Here is a 14,249-nt window from a genome sequence, read left to right as displayed (position 1 = left end):
TTCTGCCTCGGAGTGTGGACCAGACACATACAGATGCTTCTCAGGTTGCGGTCGAATAGTCAAACAATTAACCCTAAGCACTTTTCTTTGACCTCTATGGAACACGTCACTGGGTCAAGGAAAGATCGGAAGGATAATTCATAAGGAGTTAGGAAAAGACAACCGCGGTGTTTAGCGAATCCGACTCCACTTTCACTAAAATACGTAGATGACGCGAAGGCAGGCGGATGTTAGTCCGAAACTACAATGTTCCGAAGATGAACTACAAAAAAAAGCGCATCTTAGATACTTCGTCTGTGCTTTCTTACAGTGTTGTGTCATACAGACGAACGACATGAAAACCCCTGTTCAAAGTATGACTTTATTAACGAGGTTGGAGTATAAAAAAGAATATAAAAGAGAAAAATTGTTCAGTTTCAAACATGCTGAATTAAATACGTTTTCCCACTAACAATGTCTCATTCCCCTCTTTGTTGTTATGGTTTATATGTAGATTATAATCTGATAATAAGAATATGCAATAGTGCAACTCGCCACACAACTCAGTGTGACCTAGAAAGTGTTGACTTGATAGTGTTTTATTGTAATGTGACAACACAATTGATTCAAAATTTGATAATCAAAAACATCGTCCAGTTAAACCCTTTTATCAAAGTTTCTGTAACTGATGTCAAATAAAAAGAATGAGGTCTGTGGCTGCAGCACAACACCAGAGAGGGAATATAAAATATGTCAGTTACAGCATTTTTCAGCAACTGCAATGTACCGTTCGCAGTTTGCCAGCAGGTTTAACAGATTACTGAAAATAGCAATTAATAACAATCTGGCACATTTTGGTCTTTTAAATATCAGATCCCTAAATAATAATAAGTATATTTGTTTTATATCACAGAGACGTGGTTATCTGTGCAATATAAATACACTGTGCAAAATAGTTATATTTACACGCCATCTGACCTGATGGAAATAATGTATTGACCTTGGTAAGTCCTGGGTTTTCTTGTTGGATCAGCAGATTCACATGCAGGTTTGTTTTCTTCTTCGTAGGGACGGAATATCACTTCTACAATCTCTTTATAGAGTTTTGAAGGTGTCACTGATCAATTTGGGAAAGATATTTTTCTGATCCAAGCCTTCTGAAGCCTTCATTTGATTTATCAGGAATTGTACTAAGGTACGGAATATTAAACAGAGGCACGCACCACTGTAATCACATCACAATTCTCACCCCACTAAAACAATCTTTATTATTTATTTAGATTTACTTAGTTTGTAACGTACAATATGATATACTATTTACATGACATCCAAGGACCGAAAAAAAATGTAGGCAGAACATTATTTGAGGCAGAATCTGAATTTAGTTAACAATTAATTTAAAGAACATATTGTGTGATGTTAATCTTAAAAACAAATGTAATTAATCGAACACAATAGGACTCTTTATTGTTTATAGTCCCTTTGCCATGATTTACAATACATGGATAAGTAAACCGAATGTGTTTAATTTCAGTCCACAACTTAAATCATCGAAGTAGTTTCACACGCAAATGTTACTTTTCTCAATTGTTGTAGGTTTTAATCTTATGAATGGCGTAGGGGCTGGAGTCTGGATGCGGCCAAATGTCTCCGTTGGGCAGATCCCTCGCCTGCTCCCCCTCTCGATCAACCATCTCTATTGTCAAGTTGGTAGGACTGAGGATTTCTGTCGTGCGGTAGGATTGTGTGAGGTGACGGAAGGACGACGTGTCTGAAATGTCGTCGTCAAAGAGGTCCTCCATGAGCTCTTTGCGCTGTCTGCGAGATGCTTTCAACTCATACTTCAGGTCAGAAACCAGATCTTTAACATCCCTCACTAGTGTGGACCGTATGCCGAACAGGCAGAGCAGGAACACCAGACCAGCACAGATGCCAGAGACAAAGTACAGAGCAACTCGCTCTGGGAGATCTGGAAGAGATCGAGGCATGTCAGGGTCATGGATTAAACTAAATGTGGCACAAAACAGGAAATTCACCGCTGTTAAACATCTTGGCCCTTTGAATGAAATTATTCCTTAAAACACTGTACTAGTGTTTTTACATGTCAACCAACTTACCACAAATTGCATTACTGCATACAATTTACCAGGAAATGCCCTATAAGTTTTTACATTATCGATGCTGTCACTAAATCCATTTCCTTTCAGTACTGTGTGAAAATCAACGTGCATAGGCTTTAAACTCAGTAAATAAAGGCAATTGAATAAGGACATTGTTTGGTAATGTCGTTAAAAACAAAGAATGTATTGAGAAATTTTCATGGACGTTGCAATTGTGTTCATATTTATCTTAATTGTGTTTCAATATCAGCTATTCTTTATCAACATGAATGCTTGAGTTTTCCCACGAGCACAGAGGAATACAAATTAGAAAAGCAATCCGAGCTTTCAACTTTATTATCATCTATGTTTATGTAACCTTGACAAAATAATTGAAACCTAAGCAGCTTTCTTGTACAGGTTGATTTGAATACACTGTAATAAACTGAAATGGAATGACTGCATGACTGAAATTAAGAAGAAAAAAATACAAACAGAACGTATGTATGCAAATTCTATATATTATTGCACAGAAAAATAGAGAGCCCATCGATGCAGACAAGTGGAAAATATTTTTAAATGCTCAGTTTGTGCAGAAAGAGCAAAAGGTTTTGTGGATCTAAAACACCCCCATTTATATGTGAGCTACAACAACGATAAGTAATCAACATGCAACTCTTGCCTGACGTTTACGGGCATCAGCGCACATACCCAATACTTTTTCAATGATCTCCAGAGAGTTGGTTAAGAGCACATTTTGAGGCCTGTAGGTGGGGCCAGTGTACCATCCACCTGCAGGTGAGAGGGGTCTGGGTTCAGACGCCAGTCAAAGTCTGCTGCATGCAACAAAACCTGTTCATCTTTTCTGCTCACTCTCACCATGGGTGTAGTCTGAGATCATGAAAGGATCCGTCGACCCTCGACCCACATCTTCCAGAAGATACCGGGGCACTGAATAGAAAATTTAAGATTTTTACATAATGCAGCAAACCATGTCAGGTTGCATGTGGTTTGTCACTTACCACAAGTGTAGGAGACTCGCAGGTGTTTCCTGGTGCCGGGGAAGCAGGGGTCCCCGAAGGTTTGAACATCGGCCACTAATGAGCACGTTGCCCTGCTGTGACACCTGCGTGACACTTTCCTCAGAGCCGAAGGTGACAAACACTCTGGAATACATTAAGTCAAGTAAAATTAATAAATGTAATGCGTTCATTGTAAGGAATTTGTCAATTGTTGCAACTTTAGGCTCTGGTTTCAAATCTAACCTTTAAAACATACTATAAATAAACACAAATTATTCTCCGCTGTGTCTATAGAATTAATATTTGTTCCATATTTTTGCCACTAGATGACTCTTGAGCGCTCTGTGTCAGACCCATGTCAGTGTGTGATCCAGGCTCCTGAGGGCAGTAAGGACTGCCATGCAGCAGGTGTCCAAACGTGGCCGAGTAGATCGCCAGGACAGTTTCGTTTTTACACATCAGCCTCAGGCGCTCATTTTCACACACCAGCCTCGTGCGGTGGTGCTCTGGAAAGCAGATGGCATGTACACACGGTTACAGAAATAAGTATTTTGATAAACATCTAATAAATAAACTTCAAAGAATATTAGTGTTTAGATGTAGCTGACAAATAACAGATTTTATGTTGAATTTTATGTAACTCTGCTGATGAAGACTGTGTGATCTGGATGAATTTAGTTGGGATTGTTTTGACAAACTGCTATTTCACATTTTCCAGACTGAACTTTCGTGCTTCACTAAAATATGAATAAGATATTAATTTGAAGTGTTTTCTGCAGCACATGTAGAGCACACAATTCGAGTTGCTTAATACTTTCAATTCAGCAACACAAGTGATCTGACTGATGTACTGGCATCCAGACCGCTGTTAGTTGTCCACCTGTGTATATGACCATAGTGACATACCTGGTCTGCACTTGTAGGAGACTAGAAGGTACTTGCTGGTGAGAGGACAGGGGTCCTGTCCGAACACTGGACTAAAAACAGGGATGTGACAGAACTGCTGATCCTGGCACTCTGACGCCACTTTCTGCAGGCAAAATGTGTGATACTGCAGTGTTTGTCTTGACAGCCTTACAACAAAACATGGACTTGATTTCACATTCGTCTCACTGTGGATTTATTTACCTCAATAGCTACTGGGGAAATGCATTCTTTATCCTCCTCCACAGTCGTGTTTGTGTTTGCAGAGGGACATAAATGCTGATTAGGAACACGTCGTCCATAGAAAGCTGAGAGGACGGCCACAGACGTCCTCGAGGGACACTCAATGACGAGCGTGTCTCCTTCACAAGCGTGAGCCGTGTGGTTCTTCAGGATGTTGTGCAGATAAACTGAAAGAGAACACAAGGTGATGCTGATTTAACTTCAAGTGAGAGATACTTTTTACAATACACAACTAGAAGAAATAGTGCTAAATGATGCTTATTAAAACAGAAGCTAATTTCAAACACAGTGGTTTGATGTGTTACTTTCACCTTATTAAATATATATAAATAACATCAGTAATAAAACAAGGGTGTCAGATGGGCTTTATTACTAACAGGGCAATTGTTTTTCCTTCTTAACAAAGCAGAACTATATTGGACTATGACTACACATACAAACATACAAGACAACAGAGCATAGTGAGCGAAGTCTCCCCTCCCATGTGTGCATCCCGTACCCGGCCCTCTGTGGCAGAAAGACTCCAAGAAGTCACTGTGTGTATGGTTGTGTACAAGATAAAACATGGAAGGTTGGGGTTTTTTTAAGTCCCGTTCAAGCTAGCTGTCTGATCCAGCTGCTAGTCTTTATGCCAAACCAGGCTAATTCTGTCATAGCTCCAACTTCATACTTCACTCGCAGACAAGAGTGTGTGGTATTAATCTTTTCGTCTAAATCTTCCAAAATGTCCAAAACTTAGCTTTTTCTATATAAAAATGACAAAAGACAGTCACGTTGAATCCTGACCAGCAGACGCTCACTGGCATGTTAATGTTCAGTTTGCACAATTCAATCTTAAGTGTGTGTGTGTGTGTGTGTGTGTGTGTGTGTGTGTGTGTGTGCGTGTGCGTGTGTGTGTGTGTGTGTGTGTGTGTGAGGGAGTAAGCGAGGCAGTGTAAAGCTTCAGGGAGCAAATGAGAGGCAGTACCAGGCGCTCACTCACAATGAACTATTATTAGGCCCTTCGGAGCCTGCAGACACACAAAAAATGGAAACCTCTGCTGAGGTCAGATAGAGAGATACACTGCTCACAATATATTTAGATAGAAAGAACACCTACCATTGACTTTGTCTGAACATAATCATTGTTACCACAATTTCATCCATCAAAAATTGTCGTCAAGAGTCAAAACAACTCAGCTCTAGTTTATTTAATGCTTTGGGAGTATCTATTCTGTGAAGCTCTAACAAGTTCAGGACCTGGATGTTTAGGAGCCTCTTCACCCTGAGTGGTCTTTCAGTATTAGTTGCACCAGCTGTTTAGAAAACAGGATGTAAAGATGATCATTAGGCCTTAATGTCCTAATGTCTATCAGAAGCTTCCTTTGCAGTTACAGTTCACAGCTGAAAAATAACAAGTTAACATTTTGACTTTCTCCTGAAAAAGAAATTATAGACACTTACGAGACAAATCAGGAGCCGAACGTGCTGTGTGAATCTTCAGAGCCAAAAGAAGAGATAAGAACAAGCAGTAACTCCATGGCACTGCCATTGTGCATATCCTGCATGACAGACCTCAGGGTTTTGTTGTAATGAGTTTTCGTGCGATTGACTGCCCTGGAGAGAGCGGTCTGTAGGCCAATGATGCCATTGTGTTTACAAGAAACAGACCCCCCCCTGTGGCAATAAAAAAGAAAGACAGTTGGCTGCAGTTGACATCTAAGCTCCGGCGTTGCTTTCTGCGCGTGGTGTGTGGATGTGTATTCAATTTGTTGACTATAAGGACCATGTTCAAATAAATAGTTGTGGGAATGCACTTAGTTGCTTTATTTCAAATTGTTCAATCAGAGGATTAATACCATGTGTAGTGACTTATCTCCGTCTAGTCACTCGGCTGGGCGCGGGAGAAGTTCCTGTTTCTTACTCGCTTGTTTCAGGTGAGAGTCCAGGCCGTTTGTATCGTTGGGTGAGGTTCCCATTTAATTATATTGCAGGATTTATACAATTTGTACATTCTTGGTCTCCTGAAGTGTTGCTTGCGGTAAAAACTGTGTGATCTCCCCGTCACCCATGGCTCCTACACCATGTTCATGGTCTGGTTGTTAAGTATGGAGCTCAGGAGCTGCAGCTTTTAGCTTATCTTAGTATAACGACTCAAAGCAAGAGGAAACAGTTTGCCTTCTTCTGTCCAAGTCTCTAAAATATACCGACATCCCTAAGGCTCAGTTATTACCATGTTATATGTCATTTGTTTAAACCGCCCACAAAGAGAACGTTTTAATAGAAAAGTATTTGTAAATTCATGGTTGGCGTTAGGTTTTTGAGCCATTTCTTTACGAAACCTCAGTTTAAACATCCACCCAGCACTTATGTGCAGTGTCACCGGCTATAACGCTAATTACCTAAGTTGGCTGGTGATCAGAGGTTTTAGTATATGGCTCTAAACCTGCAACCTCTGTGGCAGAAAGACTCCAAGAAGTCACTGTGTGTATGGTTGTGTACAAGATAAAACATGGAAGGTTGTGTTTTTTTTCAGTCCCGTTCAAGCTAGCTGTCTGACCCAGCTGCTAGTCTTTATGCTAAACTAGGCTAATCCTGTCATAGCTCCAACTTCATACTTCACTCGCAGACCAGAGTGTGTGGTATTAATCTTTTCGTCTAAATCTTCCAAAATGTCCAAAACTTAGCTTTTTCTATATAAAAATGACAAAAGACAGTCACGTTGAATCCTGACCAGCAGACACTCACTGGCATGTTAATGTTCAGTTTGCACAATTCAATCTTAAGTGTGTGTGTGTGTGTGTGTGTGTGTGTGTGTGTGTGTGTGTGTGTGTGTGTGTGTGTGTGTGTGTGTGTGTGTGTGTGTGTGTGTGTGTGTGTGTGTGTCTGATGACTAAATCTCTTGGACTCGGTTGCCAACAGTGAGGGTCCTGTTTATGGAGATAAGCCACTTGTTTCCAGGAGGTCACTTCCAGCTGCTGTGTGTGTCCAGTGGAGATATGTGTATCTCTCCGAGAGTTTTCCTATCTTTTTGTCTGTGGAAGAGGAAGTGAAAGGTTACTGACAAGTTTTTTTTTTCCAAAACACTCTCCTGTTGTACGTCCGCTCTGCGTAGCCAGGATCAGTTGGCTCCAGTTTACTATCAAAGCTGTGATTTCAGCCTCTGTTTCCTCTCTTACTCAACCCTGTGTGTGACGGCTATTGTCATACCAACCAAACACTGACGCCTAATCCTTGCGAAGTCATTCGCCAGTGACTGTGACTTTATCAGCGATATAGCAGCCACTTGTGATGGTGAATCAAAATGAATATCTGAAAGGCACTTCAGTCATTTATCACGCAAGCTCCAATAAACACTCCCTCCATAGCAGTGGAATGAACAAAATACTGGAGTCTGAGAAGGCCACGTTTTAATCAGGTGCATAGAGTGACACTCCCACCTTACACTCCAGTAAAATTCCATTCAACTCCCATAGGATGTGTCAATAAAGAGACTAATTAACAGCGTCTACTTGGAGGAGGGGTGGTACCACTATGTGGAAAGGGAGATTAGCTTTCAGATATTTGAAAACTCTCAGGCCATAACCTCCCTGACTTTGTAGATATTGAAAAGCAAAGAGGAGGATACATTTTTTCAACAACTCTCTCTGCCTCTGTTATATTTCCTGTGATGGTCTAGTGCTATTCATCAAATCTCCAGGATTGTTTGGAATTTCAATGTGATGGGTTTGTTTTTAATGGCACGGAGCCACTTTAAACAAAATACATGGAGTGCAGCCTTTTTAAATTCCTTATAATTTGTTGCATAATTCTGCTCATGATGCTGGTGTTATTTCTTTAGGGAAGTCGAGACCACAATGTGGCGATTTTGTCATAAAACTTCCCTTCCCCTCTTTTCTGTAAGTTATAGCATTTTACAAGAAACACAGATACTGAACTGAAGCCTTACTCCCAAACTCTCTGAGGACATGTGGGTAGTAACAAGAGGAAAGTTAATTGCCACATTCATAAAAAAATGTAAAAGTATTATTCAATACTAATTACCACTTACAAAAAATTATTATATTCAGTTGAAAGAAAATATCAAATGATTTTTACTGTAAAGCAAAAGGAGTGTTTTCATAGTTTCATGCCTCAACTCATGCAAAACAATCAAAAGCAACCTTCACCTCTTTCGTTTTATGCCAACAACACTGAGGGGATTCCCTTCACCATGATGCATTACCCAAAATACCACTGAAATATCCCGTCTTTGTTTGAAAGCCCCAACTTGACCTTTCTATGGAAGTAGACAATATTATATCATTAGCAGAATATACACATGTTACACTTTACTTTTGACTTTTCAACTTTTTCTTTCATTCCTGTAGCCAAAACAAACATACTGTGTATTATTCAGTCAACCTGATGTGAGACTTTTGGCTACTTTCTACCGTAACATTAGATTGGGTGTATCTTCTGTTTCTCTCAGTTAGTGCTTTGTAATAAGTGCAGCCTTCCTGTGAAAAGTGCTGCTTATGTCTATCATTGTTGGATTGTGTGGGGCCCAAATTAATTGTCTGAATTTGAGTTTTGAGTCATACGCCGTTATCAGTTCCTGTGTATTGCAATATGCAAAGGAACCTATTTTAAGCTCAAAGATTCTGGCATCGGGTATATAAGAGGGAGTACCCCGCCCATTTCTCTGGGTCCTCCCTCTCCCCCTGACTAGTGAAGTATGCTCAGAGCGATAGCCTTCAAGGAGTCCTCAGACCACACACAGGGAGGTGTTACACTTTCTCCTGTCATCCACAGCCACAGAGACACTTGAAACCACAGCAGCACTTGTTCAAGGGCTCTGTTATCATCTTGCAGAGCTTTCTCTCCCTCCAGCTCTGTATTTCTAGGGCTCAAAGAACTTAACGGGAAGCTTTGACTGAAAAAAGTGAATTTCACTTTTTTTTGGGACGACATGGCAGTTCGACAGAACTCTGACAAGGCGCCACTCATCGAGTTGTTCATTAAGGTCAGTCAATTCTTTTCAATTTCATTAAATACTTCAAAGGAGAAGTTGAGGGAAGTCGATTACACCTGATTTCACTGTCGAAAGAATGTATTGTGTTTGATTCAATTCCACAGGAAATGTCTCTTTATTTATCTGTCTCTTTTAGAGGAAAATAAACAAAGGATTTGCTCCTCACTTATCATCAGTATTGTAAAAGGGCAGAGATCCACAGATCAATCAACAGAGATCAATCACAGGGCAACTCTTTTTGATGGGCATCTTCTGAAGATACCTATCCCACAGATGTGTTTGTACCTCTGCTGAGGGTCACAGCACATTTTTTTACTACAGAACTCAGACCATCCACCTTATCATCGCACACACAGACGGAGCTGATGCAGGGGGACTGGCCCCAGCATGAACCAGGCACACCCACTTTACTGACGCACACATTCAGATATAGTCCTCCACATAGAGGAGTAAGCAAAAAGTATTGTTTCCTTATTTATCACATCATGTTGTTGCGTAATAGCCAAACATTAACATACACCAGGGTGTCTTCATTCTGTCCTGCTAAACATGTGCACAGTGTGTTCTTGTTAATGGGATCTGTACAAAGACAGTGTATCTTCTGATATAAAGAAGGTCAAGTGACAGCACATTACGCTGTAGATAGTATATGTGTCTCTTTGTAGATAAAACACTGAACATTTAGTCTCTTACTGGAAAAGTTTTACTTTCTTTTTCGAAATATGCTTATTTGCTTCCTAGCTGAAAGTTGGATGAGAAGATCAATACCAATCTCATGTCTGTATAAATGATTAAATACAGCAGACGCTTAACTTAACTTAGTTGAGCATGAATACTGGAACAAGGGGAAACAGCTAGCCTGGCTCTGTCCTTATATAACAAAGATCATACATTAAAATAGTATATCTTGTTTATATAATCCATTTAAAAAAGAGAGACTATTAGGAGGAGGATATGTCACTCTTACCTGTCATAAAAACTTGAGAGCCCTGCTGCTGGCTTTAGTCATATTTAGCATACAACAGTGAGAATGGTATCAATCTTCTCATCTAACTTCCTGCAAGAAAGCTAATCATATCCCAAAATGTCTGACTATTCTTTTGGCATCAAGATGGAGGAGAGCCAATGTTACAGTCTGTTGTTTTCTGCTACAACGCAACTCAAGCTTTTCCCTCTGTTGAGGAAACCGCCCAGACACACCTTTCCCTTCCAAAATCCCTTGTTTATCAGCAGATGAGAGGAGAAGAGAAATGGTGATTGCTTCATTGGCTGAAACAGGACATTTGTGGCCCATGTGGTCATAAAATTAAACATTACTTTCTGTATTTTTCAGGCTGGACATGATGGCGAGAACGTGGGGAACTGCCCCTTCTGTCAGAGGCTCTTCATGGTTCTATGGCTGAAAGGAGTCAAGTTTACAGTGACCACTGTTGACATGAGGAAGTAAGCTCCCCTCCTCTGGCAAAAACACTTCCTGAGCATCTGGTCACAGGGACTTTCACACAGAACTCTATTAAGAAGCAAACAAGAGAGAAATTGAGAGTTACCCAAACCATTTCTGACTTATCAAAGGTGTGTTGCTCACTCTGTCTGACAGAGGTTGTAGGGAGGAGTCCGTAACGTCCAGGTGTACAGAGAGCTCTGTGTCGCTGCCAAACAAACACCTCCTTTATTTACGGCTTCATTGTGTGAATTTCTCAGTCATTACTGGTGAGCAAATAAGATCAGGAAACTTTGAAAGGATGTTGATAATTGAATGATTCATAACACACACACTACGGGCCTTTTAAACAGCCGACCACTCCCAGCGTTGTGTGTTTTCATAACTAAACCACCAGCCAATGTTACAATCATTAATCCACAGAGTCGCATTGGGTTCTGACAGCCTCGATGACCAACGCTCTCGGTTTTGACGCGCTTGATAACAAAAAGTCTGATTGAATGAACTGTATGAATACATCTAGTAAGTCAGATGTCTCCCCCTTCCTCCCCTCCCCTCCTCTTCATCTTTTGACGTCCTCTCTCTCCAGGAAGCCAGCTGAGCTCAAAGAACTGGCCCCCGGGACCAACCCTCCTTTCCTCCTCTACAACGGCACCCTCAAAACAGACTTTATCAAAATTGAAGAGTTTCTTGAACAAACGCTGGCCCCTCCCAGGTATTGTGTCGCTCTTAATCATGCCACAAATATTAATCAGGTGATGGCTCATTCACATCAAAGAAGTTTACTCCCAGGTTTCTCCCTTCTCTCCACCGCAGGTATCCTCATCTCAGCCCGCTAAACAAAGAGTCCTTTGACGTGGGCGCTGACATTTTTGCAAAGTTCTCTTCTTTCATCAAGAACAGCCCCAACAACACCTGTAAGATACTGTTGTGATTCATTAAGCAAGTTATTCTTACATAATGGCTGTGAGATAAAAATGCTTGGAAAATAGATTAATTGATTTTCAATGTGTTATCACAGGACTAATCAGCAGGGGAAAGTAACTTAGTGAATACTAATTACTGTACTGCAAATACATGAGTGATAATAAGCCAATATTATAATAAGATAAAGCTATATATGGGTTATTCTGCATAATGAGTGCTTTTGTTTCTGTACTTTTACTTAGGAAAACATTTTAATTGTACTTCTCACAGTAAATTGTGAAAGTGATACTTCTACCACTGATATAAAGTGAAAAATACTCATAGTATGCAGGAAATGGCTCCTTTTATAAGTATTTATGTATTGGATTGTTGTACTATTATTTGTGATATATTGATGTGTACGCAGCATTTTATGTTGTATCTGGATGAGGTGAAGCTGATTTGTATTTATATTTGGTTTGGTAGGATAAAAATTACAAAGTCAACAAACATTTTGTATACGGTAACCTGAAGTAACAATTACGGATATACCTCAAAATTGTAGTTATATGCGATACTTCAGTAAAAGCACTTTTACCGTACGATTCACCTGTAGGTACATTACACCACACAGTTACAGAAAATCAACTCAACACATCTCTGTGTTTCTGACCCTTCAGTCCACGAGAAAAACCTGCTGCGGGAGTTCAAGCGCTTGGACATCTACCTGAACTCGCCCCTTCCTGAGGAGGTTGACCACAACTCCAGAGAAATCATCACCATCTCTAAGAGGAAGTTTCTGGACGGCGACCGCCTCACCTTAGCTGACTGCAACCTGCTGCCTAAACTGCATGTCATCAGGGTGAGACAGAGCATCAGATTTCATTTTGGGGTATTTTCTGGCATAGTATAGTTTCTTTTGTTGTTTCTTGGCTTTTTAATTGTCTTTAAGTGGTGGAAAGTACTCAAGTACTCTACTAAGGTAACATTTTGAGATACTTGTTATGCTTCTTTAAACTTCTATTTCACTACATTTCAGAGGGAAATATTGCACTTTTTTAATCCACAAGTAATTCATTTCATAGCTATCAAATAGTTATTTTTCATATTTTGATTTAACCTATTACATATTATGATATGCTTATAAAATACAATGCATTGTTAAATATTAAATCAAATTGTACGAAACTACTGAACTGTATAAAGTAGTTAAAACTAGCTTTACCTCAAACAGCAAGAACAATGAAATGCTAACAAATTCATGCATCAGCATTAACAATATACTAAAATCACGAGGGCCAGCTTTTGATACTTAAAACATTTTGTGGGTAATATTTACATGTTTTTACTTATTAGGAGTATTGTAACAGTTTATTTGAGTATTTCAATACATTTACTCAACTGCGTTGAAGAGAAATATTGTATTTTAATCCACTACATTTATATGATAGCTAAAGTTACCGATTGGGATTTTATCATAACATATGATGCATTGTAGTTAAGTATATTAAACCGTATAACAATCAGTAATTTGACATTGTTGTATTGGTACTTTTTCTTGAGTAGATGATCTGAGTACTTCTTTCATATTTAGGGATACGTTTGATCTTCCTTTTAATTTTTGCAGGTTGCTGCCAAGAAGTACTGCGACTTTGACATTCCTGCAGAGTTCACAGGTGTGTGGCGTTACCTTCAAAACGCCGACCAGAGAGAGGAGTTCAAACAGACGTGCCCAGCCGACATTGAGATCGAGAAAACTTACTTCAGCGCGGCCAACAAGAGGCAATAAAACCTTTTGGATTGCCTTTAATTAATGTCCTGTTTTCAGTGTAACAGTACCGGATGGTGATCTGCAGAGGGCGCTGCAACCTACAAGAATAAACTGTGGCAATGAATCAGACACAAGTCCACCTGAAAAAACCTTCTCCTGTTGTTGCAGTAAGACTTTTGGACATGCTGAGCAAAATGTTTTATTGTTTTTTATGTATTGATTGTTTATCCATAGTCCTCACAGACAGATGGTACTTTCATGCCACGTTGAAAAGGCCAAATGTGCAATTTATGTTTTTGTTTATAGTGTAAATAGATATTTTTCCACGCTTTTTATGATCAAAACACCCTCATTAAAAATATATATATATATATATGATTGTGTTAGTGTGAACAACAGCTGCAGAAACCTAACATTACCTTTCTATACAAATCATTACATACACTTCTGTACCTGAAATGATTCAATCATCTCTGTCACACTAATAAAGAATATCAAATTAGTTTGTCATAACCTTGATTTGTGTGTGCTTTTAATACTTCTTTCTTGAGGTATCTTAGAGTACATAGTATTGACCTTGAAATATCATGACCAAAAGCAAGTCACATAAATGGATTTTCTGATATTCAAGTTTATTTTCAGCCACAAAAATATATCTGTTGATCTGGTATAGACGGTGAATATACGGTTAGGTGGGAAAACGATGATGGAGAGTGAAGGCGCTTTTCCAAACAGGCAGTGCCGAAATCACACCAAACATCCTGCCGCGGCTGGGCTCTAGTTGGTGACGCAGTACTTCCAGAAACATGCTATCGGGCATCAGAGAGAGCAGAAATTTAAGGAACATTTCACAAGTCACATTTGTTCAATT

At 39.7% G+C, this 14,249-nt stretch overlaps 2 protein-coding genes across 2 annotated transcripts; one reads left to right on the top strand and one right to left on the bottom strand.

Moving 5' to 3' along the window:
* Positions 1-1,302: 1,302 nt before the first annotated feature.
* LOC306745518 (protein eva-1 homolog C) lies at positions 1,303-5,798 on the bottom strand (the record flags this gene model as incomplete). Its single annotated transcript, XM_079228323.1, has 8 exons — positions 1,303-1,948; positions 2,790-2,870; positions 2,958-3,029; positions 3,101-3,244; positions 3,454-3,606; positions 4,007-4,130; positions 4,229-4,434; positions 5,711-5,798. 8 exons carry the CDS (start codon positions 5,796-5,798, stop codon positions 1,563-1,565), a joined length of 1,254 nt encoding a protein of 417 aa, XP_079084449.1. The 3' UTR covers positions 1,303-1,562.
* Positions 5,799-9,197: 3,399 nt separating this feature from the next.
* On the top strand, positions 9,198-13,860 carry clic2 (chloride intracellular channel 2; the record flags this gene model as incomplete). The annotated part of the gene is made up of 6 exons (XM_079228454.1): positions 9,198-9,251; positions 10,594-10,703; positions 11,291-11,416; positions 11,518-11,618; positions 12,288-12,469; positions 13,235-13,860. 6 exons carry the CDS (start codon positions 9,198-9,200, stop codon positions 13,394-13,396), a joined length of 735 nt encoding a protein of 244 aa, XP_079084580.1. The 3' UTR covers positions 13,397-13,860.
* Between the last annotated feature and the right edge of the window lie 389 nt (positions 13,861-14,249).

Source organism: Taurulus bubalis (assembly GCF_910589615.1).
Source record: "Taurulus bubalis genome assembly, chromosome: 13".
In the NCBI taxonomy this organism is placed as follows: Eukaryota; Metazoa; Chordata; class Actinopteri; order Perciformes; family Cottidae; genus Taurulus; species Taurulus bubalis.
Note: the sequence above shows the minus strand (reverse complement) of the source record. Positions and strands in the feature narration are given on the sequence as shown.